This window comes from Pogoniulus pusillus, chromosome 8 (assembly GCF_015220805.1).
Source record: "Pogoniulus pusillus isolate bPogPus1 chromosome 8, bPogPus1.pri, whole genome shotgun sequence".
Classification (NCBI taxonomy): Eukaryota; Metazoa; Chordata; class Aves; order Piciformes; family Lybiidae; genus Pogoniulus; species Pogoniulus pusillus.
Genome location: NC_087271.1, coordinates 23,138,577 through 23,165,719, shown reverse-complemented (window position 1 = coordinate 23,165,719; position 27,143 = coordinate 23,138,577). Strand labels below are relative to the sequence as shown.

Sequence of the window (27,143 nt, the reverse complement as noted above, 5' to 3'; positions counted from 1 at the left end):
GGAATTGCTCCACTGTGGCAACTGCATATTACATTTGGTCAATACTAACTCCATTATTCCTGTACTATCAAATAGTTACCTCAAGACATAGGAGGGACTGCTGAAAGCTTGGATGTTGATGCATGTCTGCCTCCTTCAAATAAAAACCCAACAACCCAATTTAATAGAGACTTGGTTGTTTTCAGATCTGTTGATCATCCTGCAGGGAGCTAGCCAAAACTGAAACCTAAACTCTCAATGCCACAGAATGTGGGTACTGAAATATGAGAATATTTAAAGACCTTAACTGAAAGTAAGGTGGGCTTCTTATTAGGACTGGGAGAAGGAAGATCTGCCCACTATAATTGAAGATCATATTCGTGAGCACCTAAGGAATCTGAATGTGCACAAGCCCACGGGGCCTGATGAGATCCACCCATGGGTCCTGAGGGAACTGGCAGATGAAGTTGCTAAGCTACTGCCAATCGTATTTGAAAGGTCCTGGCAGGCTGGTGAAGTTCCTGCTGACTGGAAAAGGGCAAACATAACGCCCATCTTCAAGAAGGGAAAAAAGGATGACCCCAGGAACTACAGAGCAGTCAGTCTCACCTCTGTGTCTGGCAAGATCATGGAGCAGATCCTCCTGGAGGCTCTGCTAAGGCAAATGGAAAACAAAGTAAAGGTGATTGGTGGTAACCAGCAATGGCTTCACCAAGGGCAAGTCATGCCCAACAAATTTGGTGGCTTTTTATGATGAAGTCACAGCAACAGTAGACAAGGGAAGGGCAACTGACATCATCTACCTGGACCTGAGTAAGGCATTTGACTCTGTCCCACATGACATCCTGGTCACCAAACTGGAAAAAAATGGACTTGATGGGTGGAGCACTGCTAGATAAGGAATTGGCTGGATGGTCACACACGGAGTGGTGATCAAGGGCACAATGTCCACCTGGAGACCACGCCAACACAAGGAGGACATTTAACTGTTTGGAGCCAGTCCAGAGGAGGCCACAAAGATGCTCACAGGGCTGCAGCAGCTCTGCTATGAGGACAGGCTGTGAGAGTTGGGGCTTTTCAGCCTGCAGAAGAGAAGGCTTCAAGGAGACCCAGGACTGGCCTTCCCGTATCTGAAGGGGGCCTAGAGGAAGGCTGGGGAGGGACTGTTGACAAGGTCCTGTAATGACAGGATGAGAGGTAATTGGTTTAAACTGGCAGAGGGATGATTGAAACTAGGTGTTAGGAAGAAGTTCTTTCCAGTGAGGGTGGTGAGACACTGGCACAGGTTGCCCAGGGAGGTTGTGGCTGCTCCCTCCCTAGAGGTGTTCAAGGCCAGGTTGGATGAGACCTTGAGCGACCTGTTCTTGTGGGAGGTGTCCCTGCTTATGGCAGGGGGCTGGAACTGGATGATGTTTGTGGTCCTGCCCAACCTAAACCATTCCATGATTTTATAGAACTTTCCCATTTATTCCAGTACAAGATTTAGAATGTTGGTAATACCAAGGGATACATTTCTGGATTTCTTCCCTCCCCCCAAAACCTCCCACCCACAATAGGATAACTGGACAACAGACCTCTCTGTTGCATGAAACTTTACTTAGATTCAACTGACCATTTCATGGCCCATTTTGTGCCTTCCCTTTGGCCTCTATCTCAATGCACTCTGATCACAGCTGCACTGTATGCAACCATGGGGATATAATACAGTTTTTCCTCCCCGCACTCCTTCACTACTGCTGAGACATCTTTTCAAGATACACAGTTTCAGTTTTAGAGCCAGAGAAAAATCCTTCTCTTCTGAAGAAAAAGTGAGAAAGCACCACCTGAATATCCTGATCACAGAATCACAGAATGTCAGGGGCTGGAAGTGGCCTCAAAAGCTCATCCAGTCCAATCCCCCTGCCAGAGCAGGATCACCTAGAGCAGATCACACAGGAATGAATCCAGGTGGGTTTTGAATATCTCCAGAGAGGGAGACTTCACAACACCCCTGGGCAGTCTATTCCAGGCCTCTGTCACCCTCACAGGTTAAAAATCCCTCCTCATGTTTCAGTGAAACTTCCTATGCCTCAACTTTCACCCATTGCCCCTTGTCCTGTCATCAGGCATCACTCAGCAGAGCCTGGCTCCATCCTCCTGGCACTCATATTTATAACCATTGATGAGGTCACCTCTCAGTCTCCTTTTCTCCACATTGAAGACCCCAAGCTGCCTCAATTTCTCCTTGTAAGAGAGATGTTCCATTCCCTTCATCATCTTTGTGGCTCTCAAGCAGTTCTATGTCCCTCTTGAACTGGGGTCCCAGAACTGGACACAATACTCCAGATAAGGTCTCACCAGGGCAGAGTAGAGGGGCAGGAGAACCTCTCTCGACCTACTAACCACAGCCCTTCTAATACACCCCAGAATGGCATTGGCCCTCCTGGCCACAAGAGCACACTGCTGGCTCATGGTCAAGAGAAAGATCTCAGAGATCTTCTCATGAATAACTTGATCCAACTCCAGCTTTAGAGGTTCCACACACTTTTAAATCTATGACTACACATGATGGTCTTTCAGAAACTGAAGTATTTCAGGCCCTTAGGTGGGCTTTTCTCACCTCATTTCCTTCCCTGCGAAACACAGCTCTGCAAAACAAGTTCTCTAACAGAGTCCAAGCAAGAAAACTTGGAAGTTTCACCAAATGTCCTACGTGGCTTGGTCTCAAGGTACAGAAAACAAAGTGGAAACAGGAAAACATCTATTCTTGCTAGTTCTTCAAAACCCTTAATCCACGAAGATCCTTGTGGCTTTGTTTCACTTCTGGTGAAATTTACCATTCCTTTCCTGATTATTTCCAAGAATTAAAAGAGCAAAACAAAACATGTAAGTGGTTGAGGCTAAGCTGTATGTTCCTTTAGGCCATCTTAGCATTTTTTTAACTCTGCATTCTGGTCTCCAGTGTCTCTCTATGCTGGCACTGACAACAGAAAATTGACTCATCAGTGGGATTTGCTGGGGTTATTGAGTGGATCTGTTCAGAAACATGACATTAACATCATGGAGTTCTGTAATAGCCTGTTCTCATAATTCCCAGGCTTAAAACTGCCCGTGTCCCACTTTCATTCAACCCCAACCCACCAGGCACCACAGCCACAACTTTCTCCCTGCCTAGGCAAGCATCTTCCTACTCCTCACACCAACTATGCAATCTATACAGTTCAGAGTGCTGAATATACTCCTCTGTAGGGTGAAACAGAGTATCCACGTTTCATTCCTGTTCTGAGGCAGCATGGTGTTAACAATATGCTTTTCACTACACCTCATCCCCACTAGCAGGCATTTGCTCAACCACCAATTCATTGACCATTGTCTAAGGGGATCATCAGTTAGGGCAGACTCCACTAATGCCTCCACTCACTGACACTGCCAGAGTACAGATGACATCATTTGGCATGTCCCACATCAAACCTTCCCTGGGCTTCAGCTCAGCCAGGAATTTGCTCTTGAGGGAGAAGATGCCTTTGTTAACCATACACATCTTCCACCCAACTAAATTGTAGAATCACAGAATGGTTTAAGTTGGAAGAGACCTTAAAGCTCATCCAGTTCCAACCCCCCACCATAGGCAGGGACACCTCCCACAAGAACAGGTCGCTCAAGACCTCATCCAACCTAGCTTTGAACACCTCTAGGGAGGGAGCAGCCACAACCTCCCTGGGCAACCTGTGCCAGTGTCTCCCCACCCAGACTAGAAAGAACTTCTTCCTAACATCTAGTTGAAATCTCCCCTCTGCCAGTTTAAACCCATTAACCTTTGTCCTGTCATTACAAGACCTTGTCAACAGTCCCTCTCCAGCCTTCCTGTAGGTCCCCTTCAGAAACTGGAAGGCCAGTCCAAGATCTCCTTGAAGCCTTCTCTTCTGCAGAGAGGGGCTGAAGAGCCCCAACTCTCACAGCCTGTCCTCATAGCAGAGCTGCTGCAGCCCTCTGATCATTATGGCCTCCTCTGGACTCACTCCAACAGTTCAATGTCCTTCTTGTGTTGGGGGCTCCAGAACTGCACACAGGGCTGCAAATAGGATCTCATGAGAGCAGAGTAAAGGGGCAGAATCCTCTCCCTTGCCCTGCTGGCCACACTGTTCCTGCTGCAGGCCAGCACACAGTTGTTGTCTGGGCTGCACTCACACTTTTCATCAACCCAGACCCCAGGTCCTTTTCCTCAGGGCTGCTCTCCAGCCTTTTGTCACCCAGCCTGGATTTGTGCTTGGGATCATCAACCTATCTTTCCAGCAATCTTGTGGTAAGGCTTCCATTCCCTTAGATGTGTGCAGAATGCTCTTAGACGAGAGCCTGCCAGTTTGCTATTTGCATCCTGTCTTTTGTAGCACCAGCAATGGAAAAGTTTTGCACAGAAGCCTGCCATGCTTTGCATGCCCTTCCAAGTACAGCAACATTGCTGAGGTTTTCTTCCTTCGGTTTTCAGAACCATCAGACAAGGAAAGATTTTGTTTCATCAAGAGAGAAGCTGTGGTGATAGGAAGGAATGTGTGACGTGGGAGCTTTATCCTTATGCCACCGTACTTGGGATGCAGCAGCCATGACAGCCAGACACCAAGTTAAGAGCATTTTATTATAGATGGGTTCCCATAAATTCCAGTTTGGGAGCCTTTGTCAAAGCAGGAATTTGTCAGTCACTCGCACGCATCCTTGCTCCCCTTGCCACAGGCCACAGAGACATCTGCTTCTTGCCCTTTTTTCCCCTATGCATCTCTCAGAGGGAGCAGTCATGCACACCCAATTGGCAGGCACCAGAATGTCCTGTCCCATAAGAAGCTTCTTTTTTTTTTTTCTTTTCTCTTCTGTGCTAGGGTGAAATTCATATTTTCAAAGCTCTTGGGAGAATACAGAGCAAAAGGAAAACAGACAATCAAGCAGAAATACTAACCCACTCCAGCACAGCCTATAGGGCTTCTTACTAGTGATGTGAAGTATGGATTTAGATCACAGTTTCTCATGTAAAACAGGTGGTATCAGTGCATGCCACTGTGGAGTTCATCTCCTTCAAGATGAAAGCATATGAAACATCCAGGTTGGAAATGACCCTCAGGATCACCAAGTCCAACCCAGAACCCTACTCTACAAGATTCACCTAAAACCATATCCCTAAGCACCACATCCAAATGTCCCTTAGAGACATCCAGTGGTTGCTGTAATAATATGCAGTTATTTTTCTGTAAGGAAATGTAATTATTTGTTTAATTTACTGCAAAATAAAGCAACTCCCAAGAGATTAGAGATTTAGATTCTACCCAGACCTAACCTACCTGAGCTGCTTCAGGTAAGTAATTCAGGATTAATTTGCACTCAAGAGACAGCAAAAGAAAATACCTGGTAAATCCCTGACTATGCACTTATCTGATTAGCTTAATTAGAATGAAGTTATTTTCTTTAGGATGTGGTTGCCTTAGGCCTGTACAATTAAGTTAAAGCATTTCCATCTATTAACAAAATTTGGAAACAATTTATTTATTTTTACTTTGGAACCAGAGTGAAACTGCATCTGATGAGCAATTAAATTAGATGAAGTAGTTAAATTCAATTAAAGTTCACCCCAAACTTGAACAGGATCTCTGGATTCAGGATCTAGGTCAGACTATTTCTCCGGGAAGAAACCCTGTTGCTCCAGAATGGTGGCCTGACTTTGAGAAGGAATCTATGTGCAATATATGGGCAAACCCTCAACTCTATGCATAAATGAAGTGAAAAGTTTGTGAGGTCAAGATATTCTCATGGACAGTGATGTTTTCCTTCTTGGGTTGAGAAAATATGAGAACTGAGTAAAACCTTTGCTATCTATTCTTTGCCATTAAAGGTAGAGCTAACCTACGGCACAGGAGAAGAAATGAAAGCTTTCTGCAACTCGAGTGGTTGAATCTGATGAAAGAGGAGAGGCCATCTGAAACATCTGTAACATGCTATTTCCACATTTTCATATGAATTGTTTTAATTCACAAAACTCAAAATGTTTCATTTCAGCACTTTCTGAACAAAGCTTTTAATTTAAAACAAAAATCTTCTGTTTTCAAAGACTGAACTGGTACAAAGTGGCCTTTTTTTGTTTTGTTTTGTTTAAAAATTGATCTCAATTAAAAATAAAAACCCATCTAATAAATAAAGATGACAACAAGCTGACAAACTCCAAACCCTGCCTTCAAAACCAATGTTCCACTTCAGATTGCTCTGAACTTATTTCCCCTTTTCAACTTTTTAGTTCAATTCTTGAACTGAACAATCCTTTGTTCATGCATCTTCAGTGAAAAATGTGTAAGCTGCACACTCAAGCCTCAGAGGATGGGCAGTGCCCACAGAGGAAGCATGGGTTGACTTTCCATTCTTTTTCCCATCTCCCACATAAATAGCAAATAAGAACCTTTTCTGCTTGTGGCACACAAACCCTCACCTCAGACTCTTCTCTAAATCATCACTTTCTTCCTGCCACACCAATTCAGTGCTAAGTTACTTCTGTCTGAGTAATCTGGGCATAGAATCACAGAACCATAGAATGTCAAGGGCTAAAAGGGACCTTGAATGCTCATCCAGTCCAATTCCCCTGCCAGAGCAGGATCACCTATACCAGATCATGCAGGAATGCATCCAGGTGGGTTTTGAGTATCTCCATAGAGGGAGACTCCCATCATGGCCCTCCTGATTTAAGCAAAACATTCATAATACAGCTGCCTTTGGTGCCTCACTGTACTTAAAGCTCTTTGGATAGAATACCTATCTTGCAGATCAAGGAGGGTTCTACTCTGCTCAACCATCCTTGCTCAACCTAGGAGAGTGTTATTATGCAGCTATTCTGGGATATCTGGTTCTTTCTTGGAAGCCTGCTTCACAGAGGGGAGAAAAGGCTTTACATTCAAATTACAACTCCTATATGCCCATGATTCCACTCGAAGCCTTGTCACATTAACTGAAATGTTTCAGTGTCTTTTGATAAACTTTTTTGGCTTTGCAATGTTTTTTTGATATTTCTGCTTTTCCCTCCCAGAAGCAAATGTTGGACTGATAGCATTACCTCTGGAATGGGAATCTTGACTTCTACCCAAATTTGCCAGGAATTTAACATGATGGCATTACACCAATGTGGTGGAAGGTCCAAATTGTGCCTAGAATATCTATCCCAATGTGCTAATTTGAAGCTAGCTAGAATGTTTTGGTGAGAAGAACTAAATTACAGGCTGTGAAAGACAAACAAGGGTGATGTCTGCTTCACTCATAGGCGTGTTGAGAGGTGTAAGAACAAGAATCCAAACATAGATAAGGCACTTCTTCTTCTTGAGGCATTGCCTGAGCTGCTTTTCTTTCTCTAGCCTCTCTGCGGTCTCTCTGACTAATCCACTTTGCTTCCTAACCCCCTGGCCAAACCTCCATTCCTCCTTGGGACTGGAGTAAGGTCGAGAAGGGTGGAAGAAGGTGGAAGGGCACTTGGGAGCCCCTCCTGGGGACTCAGGTTTCTGGGATGGTGTTGTGTTTCTGTATTACCTTTTACCTTGTATATTTATGTCTATAACTGTATATACTGTAAATATCTGCTTGCATATTGCGCTACCTGTAAATATAAGCTTCATTCAGATTTCCAGAGCCAGCTGAGCCTAGTCTGGGTGATTTCCAAAGTGTGGGGGGCTGGGAACACCCAAACCATCACACCATGACATATCCTGAACACCCACCTGAATACCCACATTGGTGCCCTTCCCCCTCCTTCTGCAGGAGAGCAGACAAGAGCCTTGGCGCCTCTGTCTATCACAGACACCATATCTGGCCTTGTCTTACAGCCTGCTTTGTCTTTAGTAAACGCAGGTCACGGATGCTAGGCATGGGCATCTCCCTGCTTGGCGAAATAACTTAGGATGGTTCTAGGGGTGTTTTTATCTGTTGCTATTGGTCAAAGACACTCGTTAAAACGCTTAGAAGCTAGCCAACTTGTTTGTTTGCTGCTGCCGCCTTTCTTTTGCTCACTACCTGTTTGCCTTCCAGGCCTCTCATCAGCTTTGTCACCCTTCTCTGGACATGCTCCAGCACCTCAACATCTCTCCTGAATTGAGGAGCCCAGAACTGGACACAGCACTCAAGGTGTGGCCGGACCAGTGCTGAGTACAGGGGAAGAATAACCTCCCTTGTCCTGCTGGCCACACTGTTCCTGATCCAGGCCAGGATGCCATTGGCTCTCTTGGCCACCTGGGCACACTGCTGGCTCATCTTCAGCTATTATCTACCAGTACCCCCAGGTCCCCTTCCTCCTGGCTGCTTTCCAGCCACTCAGTCCCCACCCTGTAGTGCTGCTTGGGGTTGTTGTGGCCAAAGTGCAGAACCCTGCACTTGGCCTTGTTCAATCTCATCCCATTGGCCTCTGCCCACCCATCCAGCCTGTCCAGGTCCCTCTGCAGGGCTCTCCTTGCACCGTGCGTAGCTGGGGACTTGCCTCCCCCGCCGAGGGAAGCCCTGGCCCTGCCTGCCTGAGCCAAGGAACCGACACGGCTTGCCCCACGCTGGGATACAGCTATCCACCTGAGCTCAGCCGACCCCGAGGCGCTTCAACTCTGGCCCAGTCTAGGCAGTGACACAGCAACGAGTTGTGAGAGCGGAACCTGCCGGCCATCGCCCCAGCACTGCGGGCCGACTCCTGCGCTGCGCACAACAGACCGCTCCAGCCCGCAAGCCTGGCTGCTGCTTTGCCCCGTGGCTCACCGCTCCGAGGACTTGCCGAGAGCCACCAAGGCCTTGCCTCCTGCGGGCGGATTTTCTCTGGCGCTGAGGTGCTCGCTCTGAGCGACACAAGCAGCGCAGCCCTGCCGCACCATCGCCACGTGGCTGCGGCTGCGTTTCCCCTCGACTGCAGCATATACTTTTGGGTTACAAATACTGAGACTCTACCCAGCGAGTAGCTCTTCTCTGAAGGTTGCCAAAGTTTACGTTCAACCTTTAAGCGGCAGTTTGTGCTGCAAGACTCTCCAGTGGTAAGCATTTTCTAAACCCTTTCCTAAATCATTTAACCTGGCTTTATATATATACATTCTGCCAAAATAGCTTTACCAGCCACATCATGGAATCTCTCTGTGTTAATTGTATATAAGTTGGGGAAATTTTCTTTATGCATTTAATTAACTGTTTAATAATTTTTGTAGTGGCCTCATTACAATTCACTTCTAACTCAGAATCATAGAATCATAGAATCAACCAGGTTGGAAGAGACCTCCAAGATCATCCAGTCCAACCTATCACCCAGCCCTAGCCAGTCAACTAGACCATGGCACTAAGTGCCTCATCCAGGCTTTTCTTGAAGACCCCCAGGGACGGTGCCTCCACCACCTCTCTGGGCAGCCCATTCCAATGGGAAATCACTCTCCCTGGGAAGAATTTCTTCCTAATATCCAGCCTATACCTACCCTGGCACAACTTGAGACTGTGTCCCCTTGTTCTATTGCTGGTTGCCTGGGAGAAGAGGCCACCCCCCACCTGGCTACAATGCCCCTTCAGGTAGTTGTAGACAGTAATAAGATCACCCCTGAGCCTCCTCTTCTCCAGGCTAAACAGGCCCAGCTCCTTCAACCTCTCCTCACAGGATTTGTGCTCCAGGCCCCTCACCAGCTTTGTTGCTCTTCTCTGGAAATGTTCCAGCACCTCAACACCTTTCTTGAATTGAGGGGCCCAGAACTGGACACAGTACTCAAGGTGTGGTCTGACCAGTGCTGAGTACAGAGGAATCAAAACCCCTCCTTAACAAGCAAAACCAAACCAAATCAAACACCAACACCAACCAAGCAAAAAAAAAACCCAAACCACCCAAAATCACAAAACTCCATGACACAAAACAAACAAACAAAACCCAAAAACAAACAACCAAAAAAAAAAAAAAAAACCCAACAACCCAAAAACCAGAAAACCCTAAGGCTGCATTTTTTTTACTGTGTGCAGTTTTGGAGCCCCCAATACAAGAAGGAAATGAAACTGTTGGAGTGAGTCCAGAAAAGGCCACAAAGATGCTCAGAGGGATGCAGCAGCTCTGCTATGAGGACAGGCTATGAGAGTTGGGGTTCTTCAGCCTGGAGAAGAGAAGGCTTCGAGGAGACTTTGGAGTAGCCTTCCAGTATCTGAAGGGGGGCTACAGGAGGGCTGGGGAGGACTATTTACAAGGTAAATAGTTTAATCACAGGACAAGGAATAATGAGTTGAAACTGACAAAGGGGAGATTTAAACTAGATGTTAGGAAGAAGCTCTTTCCAGCGTGGGTGGTGAAGTATTGGCACAGGTTGCCCAGGGAGGTTGTGGCTGCTCCCTCCCTGGAGGTGTTCAAGGCCAGGTTGGATGAAGCCTTAATTGACCTGTTCTAGTGGGAGGTGTCCCTGCCTATGGCAGGGGGTTGGAACTAGATGATCTTTGAGGTCCCTTCCAACCTAAACCATTCTATGAGTCTACAATTTTTATTGAGCTGGAGTATTTTCAAGCATTATTCCCCTTATGTTTTTTCTCTTATTGCTTGAAAACCATTAGCAACAAGAATAAATATACTGCTCTTTCTTTTTAATAACTTTTAAATAAACACACATATATTGCTTTAATAAAGAACAATGGTGGACTTATTACTGGGCAACGTAATCTCTTTTTCCTCCTTATAAACTCTTTGATCCTTCTATGTTTCTATGAGGTGATGTCATATTAATTATGCAGAAGCAGATTTTTCAGGTGCTGGAAAATAACTTCCATCATCCAAGAGGTTCTGCAAAGCATAAAATTCTTATTTCATTTGGTCCAATTTGGACAAATAAGTTCCTGCAGGTCTAATTGTGATGCTTCCAAAGTTTTGGCTTGGGTTTAAGTTTTGGGTCACTTCTGATTCTACAGTGTACTTACAGTGATCTAGGCAGTTTCTGGGAGACTGGACAACGGCCACCAAATGCCACCATCTCAACTCAGCAGTTACAATATCAGAATCCAGTGACCAGAATCAACAAATACTTCTTTCTCCTCCATTTACCACAACCAAGCTAGAAATGCTCACCAAAACTTGTCTCTATTCTATTTGCCTTTTAGGTCAGCGGAGCTCCTAACGTCTATGTCTGTCTGCTCCTCTCTAGTCAGTGTCAGCCATACATAAAGGCAGTTGCAGAACTATTCTTATTTCATGTTGTTATTCCCAAACCATTCCTCACCTTGGTTTAAGCCAGTGTCTGCCATGCAGATAGATTTCAAGAGTAAGAAGCTGACACAAACTCCTCCAAACTGGCTGCTCAATTTTGATTCCTCAGTAAAATTACAGCTAATACCTAAGTGTTGTCTGCAACTTACTCACATGCAATCCAAATTGAATTCTACTCCTTTTGGCAATTCTTTTTCCTTCTCTGATGGATCCTCTAGAGGAATAAATATATGCTAAGTCCATATTTTTCATTGCATCATAAAAATAGTCCCCCTACAAAGAGACATCAACTGAGCAAGGTAACCAATGTGTAATTTGAGCGAGTAAAACATTTTCACTGACTTCAGACTTCAATTAAGGGCAGATTATTGAAGGTATCCCTGGTGTTGTTTCCTGCACTTCCCTCTGATGCTCTTGAAGCTGGGCCTGGCAGAGATGAGATACTGGGTAGATCAGAAATTTGTACAAGCATGGCAACTTGTCTTCCTTAAGTACCTTGTTCAGTCCAGGCTCTTATAGTTGCAAGATGACAGATAATGGAGGCACATAAGTAGCTGCTATCACTTGAAGGAGAGAGACATGGACCACTTAAGCTGAGCAGCAGGCACAAGTGTGGAATCAAAGAGCCATTAGACCACGTCTGCAAGAGATCCCACATCTCTCTCACACTGAGTCCATTTTTCCTCTCTGTAGCTGACACAGTAAAACATCTGATCTGCTTAAACATCAATGGCTGCTGAGCTATAAAAAGGAACACAGAGGTCTGCCTTTCTCCAAAATACTGTTGCAGCCCACCAGTGTTGTATTTATCACAGGACCTGAGTGCTTCCAAGAAAAGAACCACAGTTGTCAGAAACCCTATTCAGGCAACACTTCAGCCTGTCTGTGGGCATTTTTACTGAGCAGTAATGGACAAAATCTTTGAATCAGAATTAATCAGGTTGGAAAAGACCTTCAAGATCATTGAGTCCAACCCATCACCTAACCCTTCTAATTAACTAAACCATGGCAACAACTGCCTCATCCAGCCTCTTTTTAAACACCTCCAGGGATGGTGACACCACCACCTCCCCGGCAGCCCATTTCAATGCCAATCACTCTTTCTTTCCATGAAGAGCTCCTTCCTAACATCCAGCCTAAACCTGCCCTGGTGCAGTTTGAGACAGCATCCTCTTGTTCTGTCACTGGTAGCCTGGAAGAAGAGACCAACCCCCATCTGGCTACAACCTCCTTTCGGGTAGTTGTAGAGAGCAATGAGGTCTGCCCTGAGCCTCCTCTTCTCCAGGATGAACACCCCCAGATCTTTCAGCCTGTCCTCACAGGGCTGTGCTCCAGTCTCCTCACCAGCTTTGTCACCCTTCTCTGGACACATTCAGGCACCTCAACATCTTTCTTAAATTGAGGGTCCCAGAGCTGGACACAGTACTCAAGGTGTGGCCTAACCAGTGCTGAGTATAGGGACAGAATGACTTCCCTGGTCCAAACATGAAAAGTGATGAAGGCAAGAGAATTCTTCCTCCAGATTCCACTTGCTTTAAGTCTAATGTTAATGGACTTCACATAAGGTCTCTGTACATACTGGCCTGGTTTCACTTAGGTTCCTCTCTGTATTATCTCACGCTGATGAAAGTGCCTCCATCAAATACTTATTTCTGACAACTCCATCCTTCATTAAAATTCTTCATTAATGAAGCACACACATTGCTGATGAAAACAAAGAATAAAAGAAAGTTTTATATCCTCTTTTTTGGTTGTTAACTGAAACTATGAGATTAGACTGGGGGGCACTCAGGTATATCACCTTGACTTGTTACAAACAGTATGGCCCAGATCTTCACACAGAATCATAGAATGTCAGGGGCTGAAAGGGACCTTGAAAGATCATCTGGTCCAGCCCCCCTGCCAGAGCAGGATCACCTAGAGCAGATCACACCGGAATGCATCCAGAAGGTTCTTGAATATCTCCAGAGAGGGAGACTCCACAGCCTCCCTGGGCAACCTGTTCCAGTGCTCTGTCAACCTCACAGGAAAAAAATTCTTCCTCAGTTTCACATGGAACCTCCTATGCCTCAGCTTCCACCCATTGCCCCTTGTCCTGTCACTGGGCATCACTGAGAAGAGGCTGGCTCCATCCTCTGGCACTCACCTCTTACTTCTTTATAAAGATGAATGAGGTCACCCCTTAGTCTCCTCCTCTCCAAGCTAAACAGCCTCAGCTCCCTCAGGCTCTCCTCATAAGGAGACTAAAGAGACAGCTTTCTTCATCACTTTTGTGGCTCTGCACAGGACTCTCTCAAGCAGCTCCCTGCCCTTCTTGAGCTGGGGGAGCCCAGAACTGGACACAGTACTCCAGATGAGGCCTCATCTGGGCAGAGTAGAGGGGAAGGTGAACCTCTCTCAACCTACTCACCACAACCCTTCTAAAACATCCCAGAATGGCATTGGCTTTCCTGGCCACAAGAGCACACTGCTGGCTCATGGCCATCCTTCCATCCACCAGTACTCACAAGTCCTTCTCCTCTTCACTGCTCTCCAGCAGGTCAATTCCCAACTGATACTGATACATGGGATTGTTCTTTCCCAGGTGCACAACTCTACATTTATCCCTGTTGAACTTCATTTAATTTCTTCCTGCCCAACTCTCAGCCTAAGTCTCTCTGACCAGCAGCACAACTCCCTGGTGTGGCAGCCACTCCACCCATTACACAGGAAAGCTTGCACTGACACCAGAAAACCTATCCCCCATTGATGATGTGACAAATACATCCAGAGATGAGATGACAGACAAGTACAACCCGACCATGAAGAGGGTACAATGACACAGCACTCCACCATATGAAAAGTGAGAGCCTGTGAAGCCTCTCACAGGATGACAGGATGCTAGAGGTTGGAAGGGACCCAAAGAGATCATCGAGTCCAATCCCCCTACCAGAGCAGGACTATATAATCTAGTTCAGGTCATAGATGAATGCAGCCAGACAGGCCTTAAAGGTCTCCAGAGAAGGAGACTCCACTTCTCTGAGGTTACTCTCTGTGGGGAGCCCCTTCCAGTGCTCTATAACCCTTACAGTAAAGAAGTTCCCTCTGTGGTGAGGTGGAACCTCCTGTGTTGCAGCTTATGTCTATTACTACTTGTCCTATCCCAGGGAGCAAGTGAGCAGAGCCTGTCCCCACCCTCAGCTCTCAGATATTTATAAACATTTATTCAATCTCCTCTCAGTTTTCTCTTCTCCAGACTAGAAAGCCCCAGGTCCCTCAGCCTCTCCTCGTAAGGCAGTGTTCAAGTCCCCTAATGATCCTTTTAGCCCTTTGTTGGACTCTCTCCAGTAGATCCTTGTCTCTGTTAAACTGGGGAGCCCAAAACTGAACATAGTACTCAAGATGGGGCCTCACCAAGGCAGAGTATAGGCAGAGGAGAACCTCCCTTGATCTGCTGGACACATCCTTCTTAATGCACTCTCCTCCCTGAACTCTGCTTTAGACCTCATTGCAAAGGAGCTTTGGGTGCTCACTTGCTCCAAGGAGATACCAACTGTGCTAGTTTGAATCTACCTAGAATGTTTTGGTGGAAAGGATTAGAGTACAGGCTGTGAAAGGAAAACAATGGTGATGTCTACTTCACTCATAGGCTTGCTGAGATGTATAAGAATAAGAATCAAAATATAGATAAGGGGGTCTCACTTCTGCTGCTGGCGAGCTTGGAGCTGTATCTCTCTTCTAACCTCACCCTCCATTTCTTTAAATAATCCACTTTGCTTCCTACCCCCCTGGCCAAACCTCCATTCTTCCTTGGGACTGGGGTAAGGTTGAGAGGGGTAGGGGGAAGGTGCAGGGGTGGTTGAGAGCCCCTCCTGGGGACTCAGGTTTCTGGCAGGGTTGTTGTGTTTCTCTATTACCTTTTTACCTTGTATATTTCTGTATATCACTGTATATACTGTAAATATCTGCTTGTATATTGTGCTAGCTGTAAATATAAGCTTCATTCAGATTTCCAGAGCTGGCTGAGTCTAGTCTGGGTGATTTCTAAAGTGTGGGGGGGCAGGGAACACCCAAACCATCACATCCTCTCAGTGACTAACTCTGCTTTCTTCCCTTTACCAGAGCCTTTCCTACTGCCCTGCTTTAGGGACTCAGAAGCTATAATGCTTCCCACAGCCAGGAGAGGTTCTCTCTTCACTTGGACTGGCTTTGTTTGCAGCCTTAAACTGTTTGCTTGCTAGAACAAAAGGTGTGATCCTGATCTGGCCTTCACTGAGTGATTTCTAAAGTGTGTGGGGTCAGGGAACACCCAAACCATCACACCAACACATCAAAAAACCCAGAGGGAGGAGGGTTTGTATAAAGGCAGTGCTTCCTTTCTGCCATGTCCAACTAGTTAACACTGGCTACCAGGAGTCTGCTTAGATCCTCTCCTTAGAGCTGCTGCTGAGACAAGGTGGAGAAGAGTGATGAGTCTTTAAAGCAATTCTGGTCCCAGTCATCTTCTGGTAGAGGCAAGGGAGGGAATGGCCGTTTATGGCTGCCAGGAGCTTTCTGCTGGCCCAGCAGGAGAATTAGGCCAGCTGGGTTCCTTGACCAGAGAGGTATCAAGACCTACAGGCATGCTTTGTGCAGTCTTTGCAGATTTAACTTATCAAGGAAAACTGAGGATTGTCAGTGGTTGAAACCTTCTCTGAGGGTGCTTTATGAACACAACTGACAAATGCCTCTTGCCGCAAGCTTGAGCAGATCCAACTGTTTACAGACACACAAACATACACAAACCCAGCAGTTAAGTCTAGCTCTCATCCCATGAAGAGAACCCCACAGGGCAGTCAGTGAAACACCAGGAAAATGAAAACCACTTGTCTGCTGCTCCCCAGAGCACAGTAAGTCAGTTAGGAAGCCTCCTCCCTCCATTGTACGTGCATGTATGTTTTCTTAGTCTGTGTTTATTGATTTGTTTGTTTGCCTGGAAATGCTTTATCTAAGTGCCAGTTGTTTGAGAGGGTGTGACAGCCTAATATTCATAACACTGCCTAACTTCTGAAAAGCACAAAATCTCACAAGTTTAGTGGATGTCAGAGACTCATCAGAACTATGTTTGGCATCTGGCACAGGCTCTAGCAGCCACCTTAGCTTCTTATCGCTATACAAAGCTGAAATGCTGTGAGAGTGACCAAACTAGGACTTCTCCTGAGGCATTGCTGTAATTCAGCTTGACCTACAGAGAAGACAATATTCCTTTGCTAGCAGAGAGCTTTTCATCTCAAACCCACTCTTCTAGTCTCGAAAGAATTCAGTAAAGTTGAGGTCTTTCAGTGTACATTATTACTGTGAGCTATTTTATCTACCCATGGAGACTGCACCCTTCTGCCAACCTGATGGGATCAAGCTGTCTCTGCACCAAAGCCTTGCACTGGAACACACACTTTATTTTCAAGGAGTCTGGAGGAGTATGGGTTCAACTTCTATGCTGTCATTAAGCTTTTGACACTGCTTCTTAGTTCACACTGAATATGATTACTGCTATTTCTCTATTTCATACCATCTTCCACCGTAAGTGCTCGATTCACAGCACAGGTCAGGGATGCTGCTTAGCCAAAAGGACCCCTAGGGACCATTTTCTGCTACATTGTCTGCACAGAAGAATCAAAATTATCTTGGTGTCAGACACAGAAAGCCTTCTTTTTTTTAATTTTTTTGTTGTTGTTGTTGCTGCTGGTCTACCCTGGCACCTACGACAAGAATCATAGAATGGTTTAGGTTGGAAGTGACCTCAAAGATGATCTAGTTCCACCCCCCTGCCACAGGCAGGGACACCTCCCACTAGAACAGGTCGAAGATTCTGATGGTCATGTCTCCATATTGCAAGAATAAGATCGATAGACATGTACTAGGTGACACTAAGCCCCGAAACAGAAGGTCCATACAAATCTGGAAACAGCACCAGACAGGAAAGAGCTGTACAGGAAAGTGCTGAGAGGGCTGGGTAAGACTCAGGTGCTGGAAAGGACACTCAGATGACCTCCTCATCATGAAGGTCAAGATGTGTCTCCTATTTATTTGGAGCACCTCAGTCCTGTCAGTGCTTTCACTGGTGTCCTGGCATGAGTGCTGCCCATCCAATCCCAATATAGGGGAAACAGAGCAGGAATCACCCAGTGCTTTGGGGTTTAGTAGTTTAACTAATGCTAAACTGGCTATGCTGTCGTAGTTACTGTAAGGAAGCCAAACATCTCCTTATGTCCTGGTTTTCCATCCATTCATAGAGACAACTCTTCACATGGAGACAGTGAGAAGAAATCCAGCCAAGATCCAGAGACACTGTGCTGGTGGGGCCATACAAATGTTGCAGGCATATGTGTGTGGGCTAGGCTGGGCTGCAAAATTGCCACCCTATGTGAGCAGCATTTCAACAGCACAAGATGTTTAATTACAATGGAGAAATGGTTCATCTGACTCATCTCTTTACAGTGAGACTCAGCACTTGGGGCTGCCCCACCAGCCTGCTGAGGAGATGACAGAGGCACAGGCTATCCAAGCAGATGATGACACTGCACATGTGCTTGTCTGTCCCTCTGTCTCCTCTCTTCTCTACTAAGACTCAATCTGACAGCCACCTGTGACTGCATTACCCCCAGAATTATCCCAATTAGCAGAGAGATCAAAAAAGACTGCATGTCTGTCTTTATATGAATAGAAAGAGGAAGCAGGCAGACCTTAGGAGGAAAGGCTCAGGATTACAGAATGTTAGGGTTGGAAGTAACAAGTTTTTCCTTATGTTCATGTGGAACCTTCTATGCTTCAGCCTGCACTCACTACCCCTTGTCCTATCACTGGACATAGAATCATAGAATCAACCAGGTTGGAAGAGACCTCCAAGATCATCCAGTCCAACCTATCACCCAGCCCTATCCAGTCAACTAGACCATGGCACTAAGTGCCTTATCCAGCCTGGCTCTTTTCCTCCTGACATTCACCCTTGATATGTTTATAAACATGAATGAGGTCTCCTCTCTGTCTTCTCTTCTCCAAGATAAAGACACCCAGCTTCCTCAGCCTTTCCTCACAAGGGAGATTTCCACACCCTTAATCATCTTTGTGGCTCTGTGCTGCACTCTCTCAAGCAGTTCACTGTCTTTCTTGAACTGAGAGGCCCAGATCTGAACACAGTGTGCCAGATGTGGCTTCAACGGGGCAGAGTAGAGGGGAAGGAGCACTTCTCTTGACCTACTTAACCACATCCCTTCTAATACACCCCAGGATACCATTGGTCTTCTTGGTCATAAGGGCACGCTGCTGGCTCATGGCCATCCTTATATCCACCAGGATCCTCAGGTCCCTGTCCTCTGTTACTCTACAACAGGTTAGTCTTTGACCTGTACTGGTACACGGGGTCATTTTTTCCCACATGTAGGTTTGGGCTCAGCCCTTTCCTTGTCCAATGACCAGAGAACCCACAGGACTCCTAGACCTCATCAAGCCTGCAATCCACAGACTGACCAGAAAGGCAGGGGAGGTGAAGAGGGAGGTGGGACAGTGAAAGAAGAAAACAAAATGAGTCTCCTGATCCATCACTTCAGTTAAAACACTTCTGTCTGCCTGTGCATTTCATTGCTTCCTTTCACTGATTTGACTGGGAATTGCTAACTATTCAGAAATGATTGCTAGCAGTATGGATGCTTGAAAATATAGAAAGTGCCTTAAATTCATGGCTGCATTTGTAAAACAAACAAAACCCCAGTTAACTCTGCTTTCTTTCAAGTCAATGTCCTTCTCCTCAGGCGGTATGTTTCTAAAATTGCCTGAGGGATTTAAAACCTCAATGCCTGCTAAATGTCAGTGGAAGTTGCACTTCACAGTTTCATTTATGACCTAAAACCTAATCTACATATAAATTTGATACACATGAAAAAAATCTTATTAACATTAGCAAGAAATCATATGCCTCTAGGGGAAGAAAGATGATTTCCTGGTCACAAAAGCAAAGCAAGTTTTGCTTTGACAAAATGGTGGCAAAAAGCTAATCTGTGCAACCATTACATCCATTGACAATGAGTAGTATGACTCACTGGTCCTGGGAAGAGGCCTTCAGTCTGTGTGGCACTACAGAGGAAGGAAGAAAGCACCCAACAAAACCATGTGTGTGCCCAGCCTGGAGTCAGAGGTGATGATGCAACAAAGTCCTTCACATTTCTGTATGCCAGAATGGGACAAGTAGAGGAAAAACCATCTACCGACATGGACCAAACAGCCACCAGCATTGTCTAAGTGTTACACAGCCTTGATTCTTAGTGCTACTGATTTCAGAAATCAGCTTTTGCTCCCAGAGTTCAAGCAGGGACTTCTGGATCTTCTTTGTTCTGGAATATGATGCCTTGATTTTGTGGGTTTTAGGAATAATTCCTTAAAACTGCTTAAAAGGTCACAAACACAGGCAGTGCTACAACCTACACATGCTATGGCAGCCAAGTTTTACTGCTCTCCTTGTAGAGAGCCGTGTGAGTTTATTTCAGCTAGCAACTTTTCCTTTCCCCTTCAGAAATCAGGAGGACACAGTACCACAAAAGTATCCAAGATCCATGTGAACCTTATTTAGCCACTGCGGATTGGGATTTACATTCCAGGAGTATAATGAACCCAGAGACACAAAGATGTGGGCACACAACATTATTAAATCCTTGAAGATTAGCCCAGTCTGACTCAGTAACAGCCTTTTTCAAACGATGCTGGCACACATATGAGCCACAGCCTTTAGCTAAGCACAATGCCAACAGAAACCAGCAACTTTGCAGAGGCAGCCCAGTGTAGTCCTCTGGACAGGCTGTATCATTTTTCTTCAATGGAGGAGGAAAGTGTTTATCTGGGAAGCATTTCACATCAAGGACAATAGAGAACTGTTTAGCTTTCCACGAATAGGTTGGTATGCAGCTTCCGAGCTCTCTCCAAGGAAAATGTTGGAACATTGACCACGTATTTCCATTAGGGATTTCATGTAAAGTACTTAATGCCCCATATCCTTCATCCTGATTTATTCCTGCTTCATCCTTGTTTCAAAGTGCTGCACTCACTTCAAACGTAACACGGGGCTCGTCTCTCTGAATGAGCACTCTGATGGCTGGGGACTCCAGGTTCCTATCAGCCATTCAAACGCAAACAGGGATGTGCTGTCTCGACAGAGGGATTTCTGTGGCTGCCTTTATTTTTGCAAGTGTAAACTGGAAATGTGAATGTGGGGTCAGAGATTCAAATCTAATGGCCAGAGAGGGCACTGGATACCAAAGCTAACCGAGTCTGTGTACAACTTTATTGCTGAGGTACCACAGGTTAGCAGGAAAATTTTAGTATCCCTGATCTGTCATGTGTCCTAGGAGTCAGAAATGAAAGACTTCAGTGTCCTTTTCTCACAGAAGAAATCACCAAATTAGTCTCCCTCTGCAAGCTGTTACCAGCAGAGAGTGGCACCGTTGAGTTTTGAGCTGGTATAGCATCCCACACAGCAGGGTAATAACCATATCTAGTCCTTGCATCATCTCTGCTTCCCTGAGGAATCATAGAATCAACCAAGTTGGAAGAGACCTCCAAGATCCTCCAGTCCAACCTATCAGCCAGCCCCATCCAGTCAACTAGGCCATGGCACTAAGTGTCTCATCTAGACTTTTCTTGAGCATCTCCAGCGATGACAACTCAACTGTTTTCTTGCTGAAGTCACAAGAAGTTACAGCCATGCTGGGTGTAAACTTAAGCTAATTGTTGGTGATGACAGAAAAGTTTGTTCTATGGTGGGGCTACAGATGAGGCTGACAGATGGCCATAGTCACATCCAGAATGGCCAGGATAAGGGAAATCCGTCAGGTGCTTCTCCTGACCAACTGGAGTTTCAGAAGTCTGTGACAGTGGCAAAGGATCCAATTTTCATGAGCAGAACAACCACTGTCCATGAAGCCATCTGTCTAAACAAGAGATCAAGGTGGAGGCCCAAACACATAATTCAGTTTCTGGTAGACACTCCCTGTGCCCCAAGCTTTCTCTCTAAATTTGCATGTGTGAATTCTGAGATTGGATTACTGTAGTAACATATTTTTAGCAAACACCATTGCAGGAAATTCTCTTCAGTCAGGATGTTCTTCCATTTTATCAGTTGACAGCCACTGTGTCTATATCCATATATAGCATCTGATCCATTTTTTTCCTTCCTCCTGTTTCTATTCACAGGTCTATTTTTTCATTCTCCCTGGAATGCAGAGTATTTGGGAGTGTAGGTGGAAAGCCAAAGTCTTTCAACACCCACTAATAGAAATTTGTTTTATTAATTAACTTTGTGGGGAGAAAAAAAAGAGAGAGCTGATCCTCTGCTCTGAAATCATGAATCACTGCACAAGAGAAGACATGTCCTCTGAGACACCAGAGGCTGCTCCAGACAGAGTGACTGAGTTACTTTCTTGGGAACTCCTGAGTCATCAAACACAGCAGTTTAATCCCCAGGAAATGGGAAACAGATTGGCATGATGTTCACTTGCGTGGAGCATAAGCTCCAGAGAAGGCTGAACTTCCAAAGGTTCTGGAGATGAGTTTAACTTGTGGAAGGATTTTAAAACCTTAAAGGTTTTTTTCTGAAGCATATCTGATCTGGAGCTGGGTATGGTAATCCCAGCACAAGATTCATGGGATGAATTAAACTCTTGAAATACTTTACAGATTACATGCGACTTTACTTTGACTGCTCATAAAAGTGATTCAGTGATTATGAAATGAAAATGTCACAAAGTTATTTATTGTGACAACTGCTTCATACATTCACTGTTGTTAATTTCCCTGTCCTGTTGTAAGAACTTACTTGGTTTGTCATTCCTGCTCCTACTACTAGCACTTAACTAGAAGAGGCAGCTGATATTCATGCTTCTCATTCTGACCCTTCACCACAGTTCTCTTATAGGGACACTTACACAGTCAATTCAGATCCAAAGCTGGGTTACGGCCAGTGTTAAACCACTTGGCTTGGCTGAGATACAATGAATGCTTTAAACATGAGATTATTTTGCACTCAGGTAGACAAGAAATGGTACAAGATCACACTGCTAACATAAATTAAGAGTGACCTACTTGTGGGGACAATTCAGAAAGGTCTTAGTAAATTTCACAGCTTTCCACAACAAGATCCACCCTCAAAGAGTTCTTTAGCCATGCTAGAAGTCACACAGTGTTGTTTTGAAGGGCTTCAAACACCATTTAAACTGTTGAGAATGTCCCTGTGAACACCCATATGTGTTCATACCATGGAAAATGTACTTGTGAGTATATTCTGATGTAGAAAACTCTATCCCCAACGTTTTCTTTTAAAGCTCCATTCTTGAAGGAATTTTAATTGGAAGTATCAATAAAAAGGGTAATTGACTCTCTTTTTTTCCTGTTTCCTTCTTAGGAACCCTTGCAGGTTAAAGAGATCCTTGTAAGCAAAATTACCAGCAATTACACTCATGATGAATCAAGCGGCTCTACTGATTGTAACACAACCCACAGGCCTCTTACTGAAGGAAAAGAAGTCAGCTCTGGAAGTGGAAAAGCTCTCTGTCCTAACGTGTGAGGTCTCTTTGCCTGACAATGTGATAGAGAAGGTAAGAGAAGTTGGCGCTGCAAAGACAGAGTGACAGCAAACAGACCACAAACTTGCTTAGATAAATGATATCTTGCAAACCACACAGTACCACTTGGTACCTTTGTGCTCCTTGAGCTCTTACAAAGTGCAGCTGCACTTCAGCTCAGATTGGTATCACTTGGGACAGAGGCTATCAATTCACAGGGCAAGTGCAGGCTGAATACACAGAGACACGAAACTCAATCTTACCATTTCAATAGAACTCTGGAGAGGGGACGGCGCAATTTTTCTAAAGGCTTAAATGAGTCTAGGAACACTGTCCAACTGAACATGAGGCCCAAACCCTTCAAATAGGAGTGGATTTCATCTCACAAAATGGTTAGTCATCTAAAACTAGTCAGACACCTACTGCGAGCAAGTTGGGCCAGATGTCCAGCACATCCCAGAACAGTCCTTTGGAAAAGTCACTGTCTTAACACTGACTGCAATTAAGCATCCACACCACTGTGTGAATGTGCTCTCAGTTTTCCACCAATTCCCTTATGGCTCCTCACAATCAAAGACGGGAGAGAATCAGCAACAAACTCATACTAACAATAACCTCTAATAGCTACTGGCACCAATGTTCTCTTTACTCTGCTCTTGTGAGACCCCACCTGGAGTACTGTGTGCAGTTCTGGAGCCTCAAACACAAGGAGGTCATCGAATTGTCGGAGAGAGTCCAGAGGAGGCCACAAAGATGCTCAGAGGGCTGCAGCAGCTCTGCTATGAGGACAGACTACAAGAATTGAGACTCTTCAGCCTGGGCAAGAGAAGGCTTTGAGGAGGTGCTATTTTACAAGGCCTTGTAATGACAAGGTGAGAGGTGATGAGTTTAAACTGGCAGAGGGGAAATTTCAACTAGATGTTAGGAAGAAGTTCTTTCCAGTGAGGGTGGTGAAACACTGGCACAGGTTGCCCAGGGAGGTTGTGGCTGCTCCCTCCCTGGAGGTGTTCAAGGCCAGGTTGGATGAGGCCTTGAGTGATCTATTCTAGTGGGAGGTGTCCCTGCCTATGGTAGGGGGGTTAGAATTAGATGATCTTTGAGGTCCCTTCCAACCTAAACCATTCTGTGACATTCTATAACATTCATTCTATGTTTCAATGGAAGCCTTGCTGACTTCAGTGCAGCTTGGATCAGCTTTATTGCTAGTAACTACAGACAAGAATTTTCACCTTACACTAACGACCTTAGGTGAAAAGATCTGCAGTAGAGTTGTCTGGAAGCAGAAAGAGGATGAAAAATCAGCTCCTCCTGTGAAAATAAGAACGCCAAAATTTGGCTAGGAAATAAAGCAAGAATGAGCTCTGAACTTTTCAAGTCTCCAAGGCTCTGTAAGTTGACCATTAGATAGTTTATGGAGTATGAGACACAGATCTCTCAAAACTGATGGGATGCAGAGCAGCAAAAAACCCCTAGAAACTTTAGCACTGGCTTCAGGACAGCTCAGCGAGCAAGCTGCCCTTGAGCAAAAAGAACGCAGCCCAGGTTTCCCAGCAGCCTTGTGTGCAAGTTCCCAAGGAACAGAATGATACAGAATATGAAACAATATTTTTTTTTCTCCAAAAGAAAGCAGAATTTTTGCCAAGGATAAAATCTGATTATAAAGAAAAGTGAATGTCCCACTGGGAGGACTAGTCAAGCAGAAAATTCTTGCAAGTTTTGTTTCATATTCTTTCACCAACAGCATCCTGCTCTTTCCCAGATTTTTTTTTGTAGCAAGCTGCTGAATTCTACTCTTTGTGAATGTGTTCAGCATTTAAAGGTGACCAAAAGAACATGCAGATGCACTGGCCCTAAGTCACGTGTCGCTCAGAAAGTGACAGAATCAGGGAGCTGCTATGGCTGAGAACCTGTAAGTTGACTTTGCTTCTCTACCACATCTTGGTAGTGAATTTTCTTCAGTCCTTTCCCCTGAAGGTTACACCAACCAGCTCAGACTTCGTGGCTGTAAGGTAATTTACAGACACAAAGACAATTCAATTGCAAAGGAGGAGATTTTAAAGGCACGTGGGAACCCCTTGAAAATATAATGTGCATATTTTCATCACTAAATATTTTAAGCATTAGGTAGTAATATTTTCCAATGTTAGATGAGGCAATAAATTTGCCTGTGCATGGAGATGAACCCCATTTAAATCCCTATATGCCTCTTACTCCAAATGATGCTGTCAGGGAAAACACCCTAAATAATAGGTTTCTTTTTCTTCTGAGCGAAAGAAGCTAGTGAAGGGTGTGTGATCTTCAAGCTCAGATCAAGCAAAAGATCATAAGATTTACAATAGGAATAAAAAGAATTGCAGCCCCCCAGTGGGGAGCCTATTCCACCCACAGGAAAAAGAAATCAAATGTGCATTTTTCTCTGTTTCAGAAGCAATGGAATCAAGAACGGGCTAACATCTCCCTAGTTCTTTCTTTCTCAATTATCACAGTTGTTTCCAGTGAAAATGTTACAGCTTTCTTTTATTTTTTTTCCACTTGTCTCTTTTCTAAACCAATTTTTACTTCTATTACTGCAGCTTTAACATTGTCCCAATGACAGGCATCCTGAACATTGGTAGTTAAGCAGAATGGAGTAAGCTTGCCAGGCTGTCACCAGAAAGCTGAAGTGGCCTGGGCATTTGAAAGACTTTGACAGTTAGTGGGGGACTCCTGAGGGCTCCAATGACACCCCTAAGTTTCTAGGATTCAGTCTATTGAACTGGCACTTTTACCAACTTGAGAAAGCAGGGATTGCTATGTCAAACATTTTCCCACCTCTCCCTATCGCCTTGTGAAGATTAAGGAGCATGACACAATGAAGTGCATAGACTGGGTGTGTTTTCATCCTCTGGGGAAGAAGAAAGCATTCATAGTGGTGCAAAGACCATGTGACAACACTGAGTAGGAGAGCCAGGGCCACACCTATAGGATGCTATAGGAAAAGCAGCAAGCTCTTTGCTTCAGAAAGAAGGAGAAGAATAAAGTGCTCTGGTAAAGACATGCTTTCACTGGGCCAGCAAGGTCAGACTTAAGGAGGAAGGGTAATTAATTTCTACAGCCGAGTTCAGAGAGTTGACAATAAACTCTTCAACAGGCAGAAATAAAATCTTGCCCTGAACTCTCCCAGCCTGAAAGAAGGCAGCATGGAGCATGATATCAGAAAGAGCAGTCTGATGGCAATGAGCACTGCTGCCTGTTTTCCTGACCAAGAACGGTGAGCGGTACGTCGGGGCTCGGCGCGTGGCACAAGGTCAGGGCCGGTTCTGAGAACCCAGTAACAATAGAGTCATCATGGACACAGGTGCTTCCGGGGCTGACACTGCAGTTTGGCTGTTTCCAATTACATGTGAAGCAGCTGTGGCCCTTTATCTGCTCAAGTCACTGGAATCCATCTGAGGGGAAACTTTCTCCTATCTTCTCCTCTCTCCCCACCCCGAGCATGCAGCTCTGCTTCTGGAAGACAGAGAGGAGCAAGAATGACCAGTTGGCAGAAGCCCCACAAAAAATATGCCTCTCTTATCTCAGGTCAAAGCAATGAGATACTGCTTCAGCCATTCATTTTCCAATGTCTTATTCCCCACCAGATGATCTTTTGAGGTACCGTCCAGCCTCTGACATTCTATGATTCTATGACAAGAAGAATGACAGCCAGCAAAATTAGAAGCAGACATGAATGCTGTTGAAGGTTGTGAGGCAAACAGACTCAGCACACTTTCCTTCAGGCAACAAAATAAACAAATGATGCCAACTTGAGGATAAGTTCTCAAGTGCTGCTTCTGCATGCTGAGTACAAACAGGTTTCTTTTACAGAAAGAAATAGAGCTTTAAAGAAGATCTTCTCAATAGTTGGCCAGTGAGATTCTAGAAGAGGATGAGGAAGGTCAACAGTAGGCCACCAGATGACTAGGGGATTTCAGAAATCCTCTTGGTGAGAGCTCCCAAATAGTTCTACACATGTAAATGTACTTTATACGAACGTCTCTTCACCAGTTCGCTGATTCTGGAGCTATCGACCCCCTCTGTGTCTTAGCTATCTCTTCCAGCCTGCCAAAGTTTCACTTTTCCTCAGTACATTAAAAAAGGAAATCTTGGCTCACATTTGTGTTTGTCACTAGAAAACAGAATTGTGAGACTCTGGATATTCATTTTGGTCAGCTTAAAGACAAACCATGTCACAACCCATGTTGTGCATTGCAGGCAGAAGCAGACATGGATCTTCTGCCTTTAGCCTGCTTGTATGTAGCCAAAAGTATAAACAGCTTTGGTCTTTGTTCCACTCTCTCAAAGGCTTTTCTGATAGACAAGAAAGTACTAGTTACTGACTAAAAAGGTGTTACCTTGTCCTTTTTGAAAGTGAAACTGAAAAGGATGGCAGAGCTTAA

General features: G+C 45.0%; 1 protein-coding gene across 8 annotated transcripts in view; it reads right to left on the bottom strand.

The window, feature by feature from the left end:
- Positions 1-27,143, bottom strand: part of TRABD2B (TraB domain containing 2B) — a 354,347-nt gene that overhangs the window by 33,519 nt on the left and 293,685 nt on the right. Inside the window, exon 6 of one of the 8 annotated variants that reach the window (XM_064147582.1) lies at positions 4,717-4,853. The exons of 5 other annotated variants lie outside the window; for them this stretch is intronic. In XM_064147582.1, coding sequence (XP_064003652.1) covers positions 4,838-4,853 — 16 coding nt within the window. In that variant the 3' untranslated portion in view covers positions 4,717-4,837. Of the gene's footprint in view, positions 1-4,716; positions 4,854-16,647; positions 16,879-26,080; positions 26,215-27,143 lie in introns of those variants that run through there. 2 more of the 8 variants (XM_064147579.1, XM_064147581.1) reach the window with 2 other exon arrangements.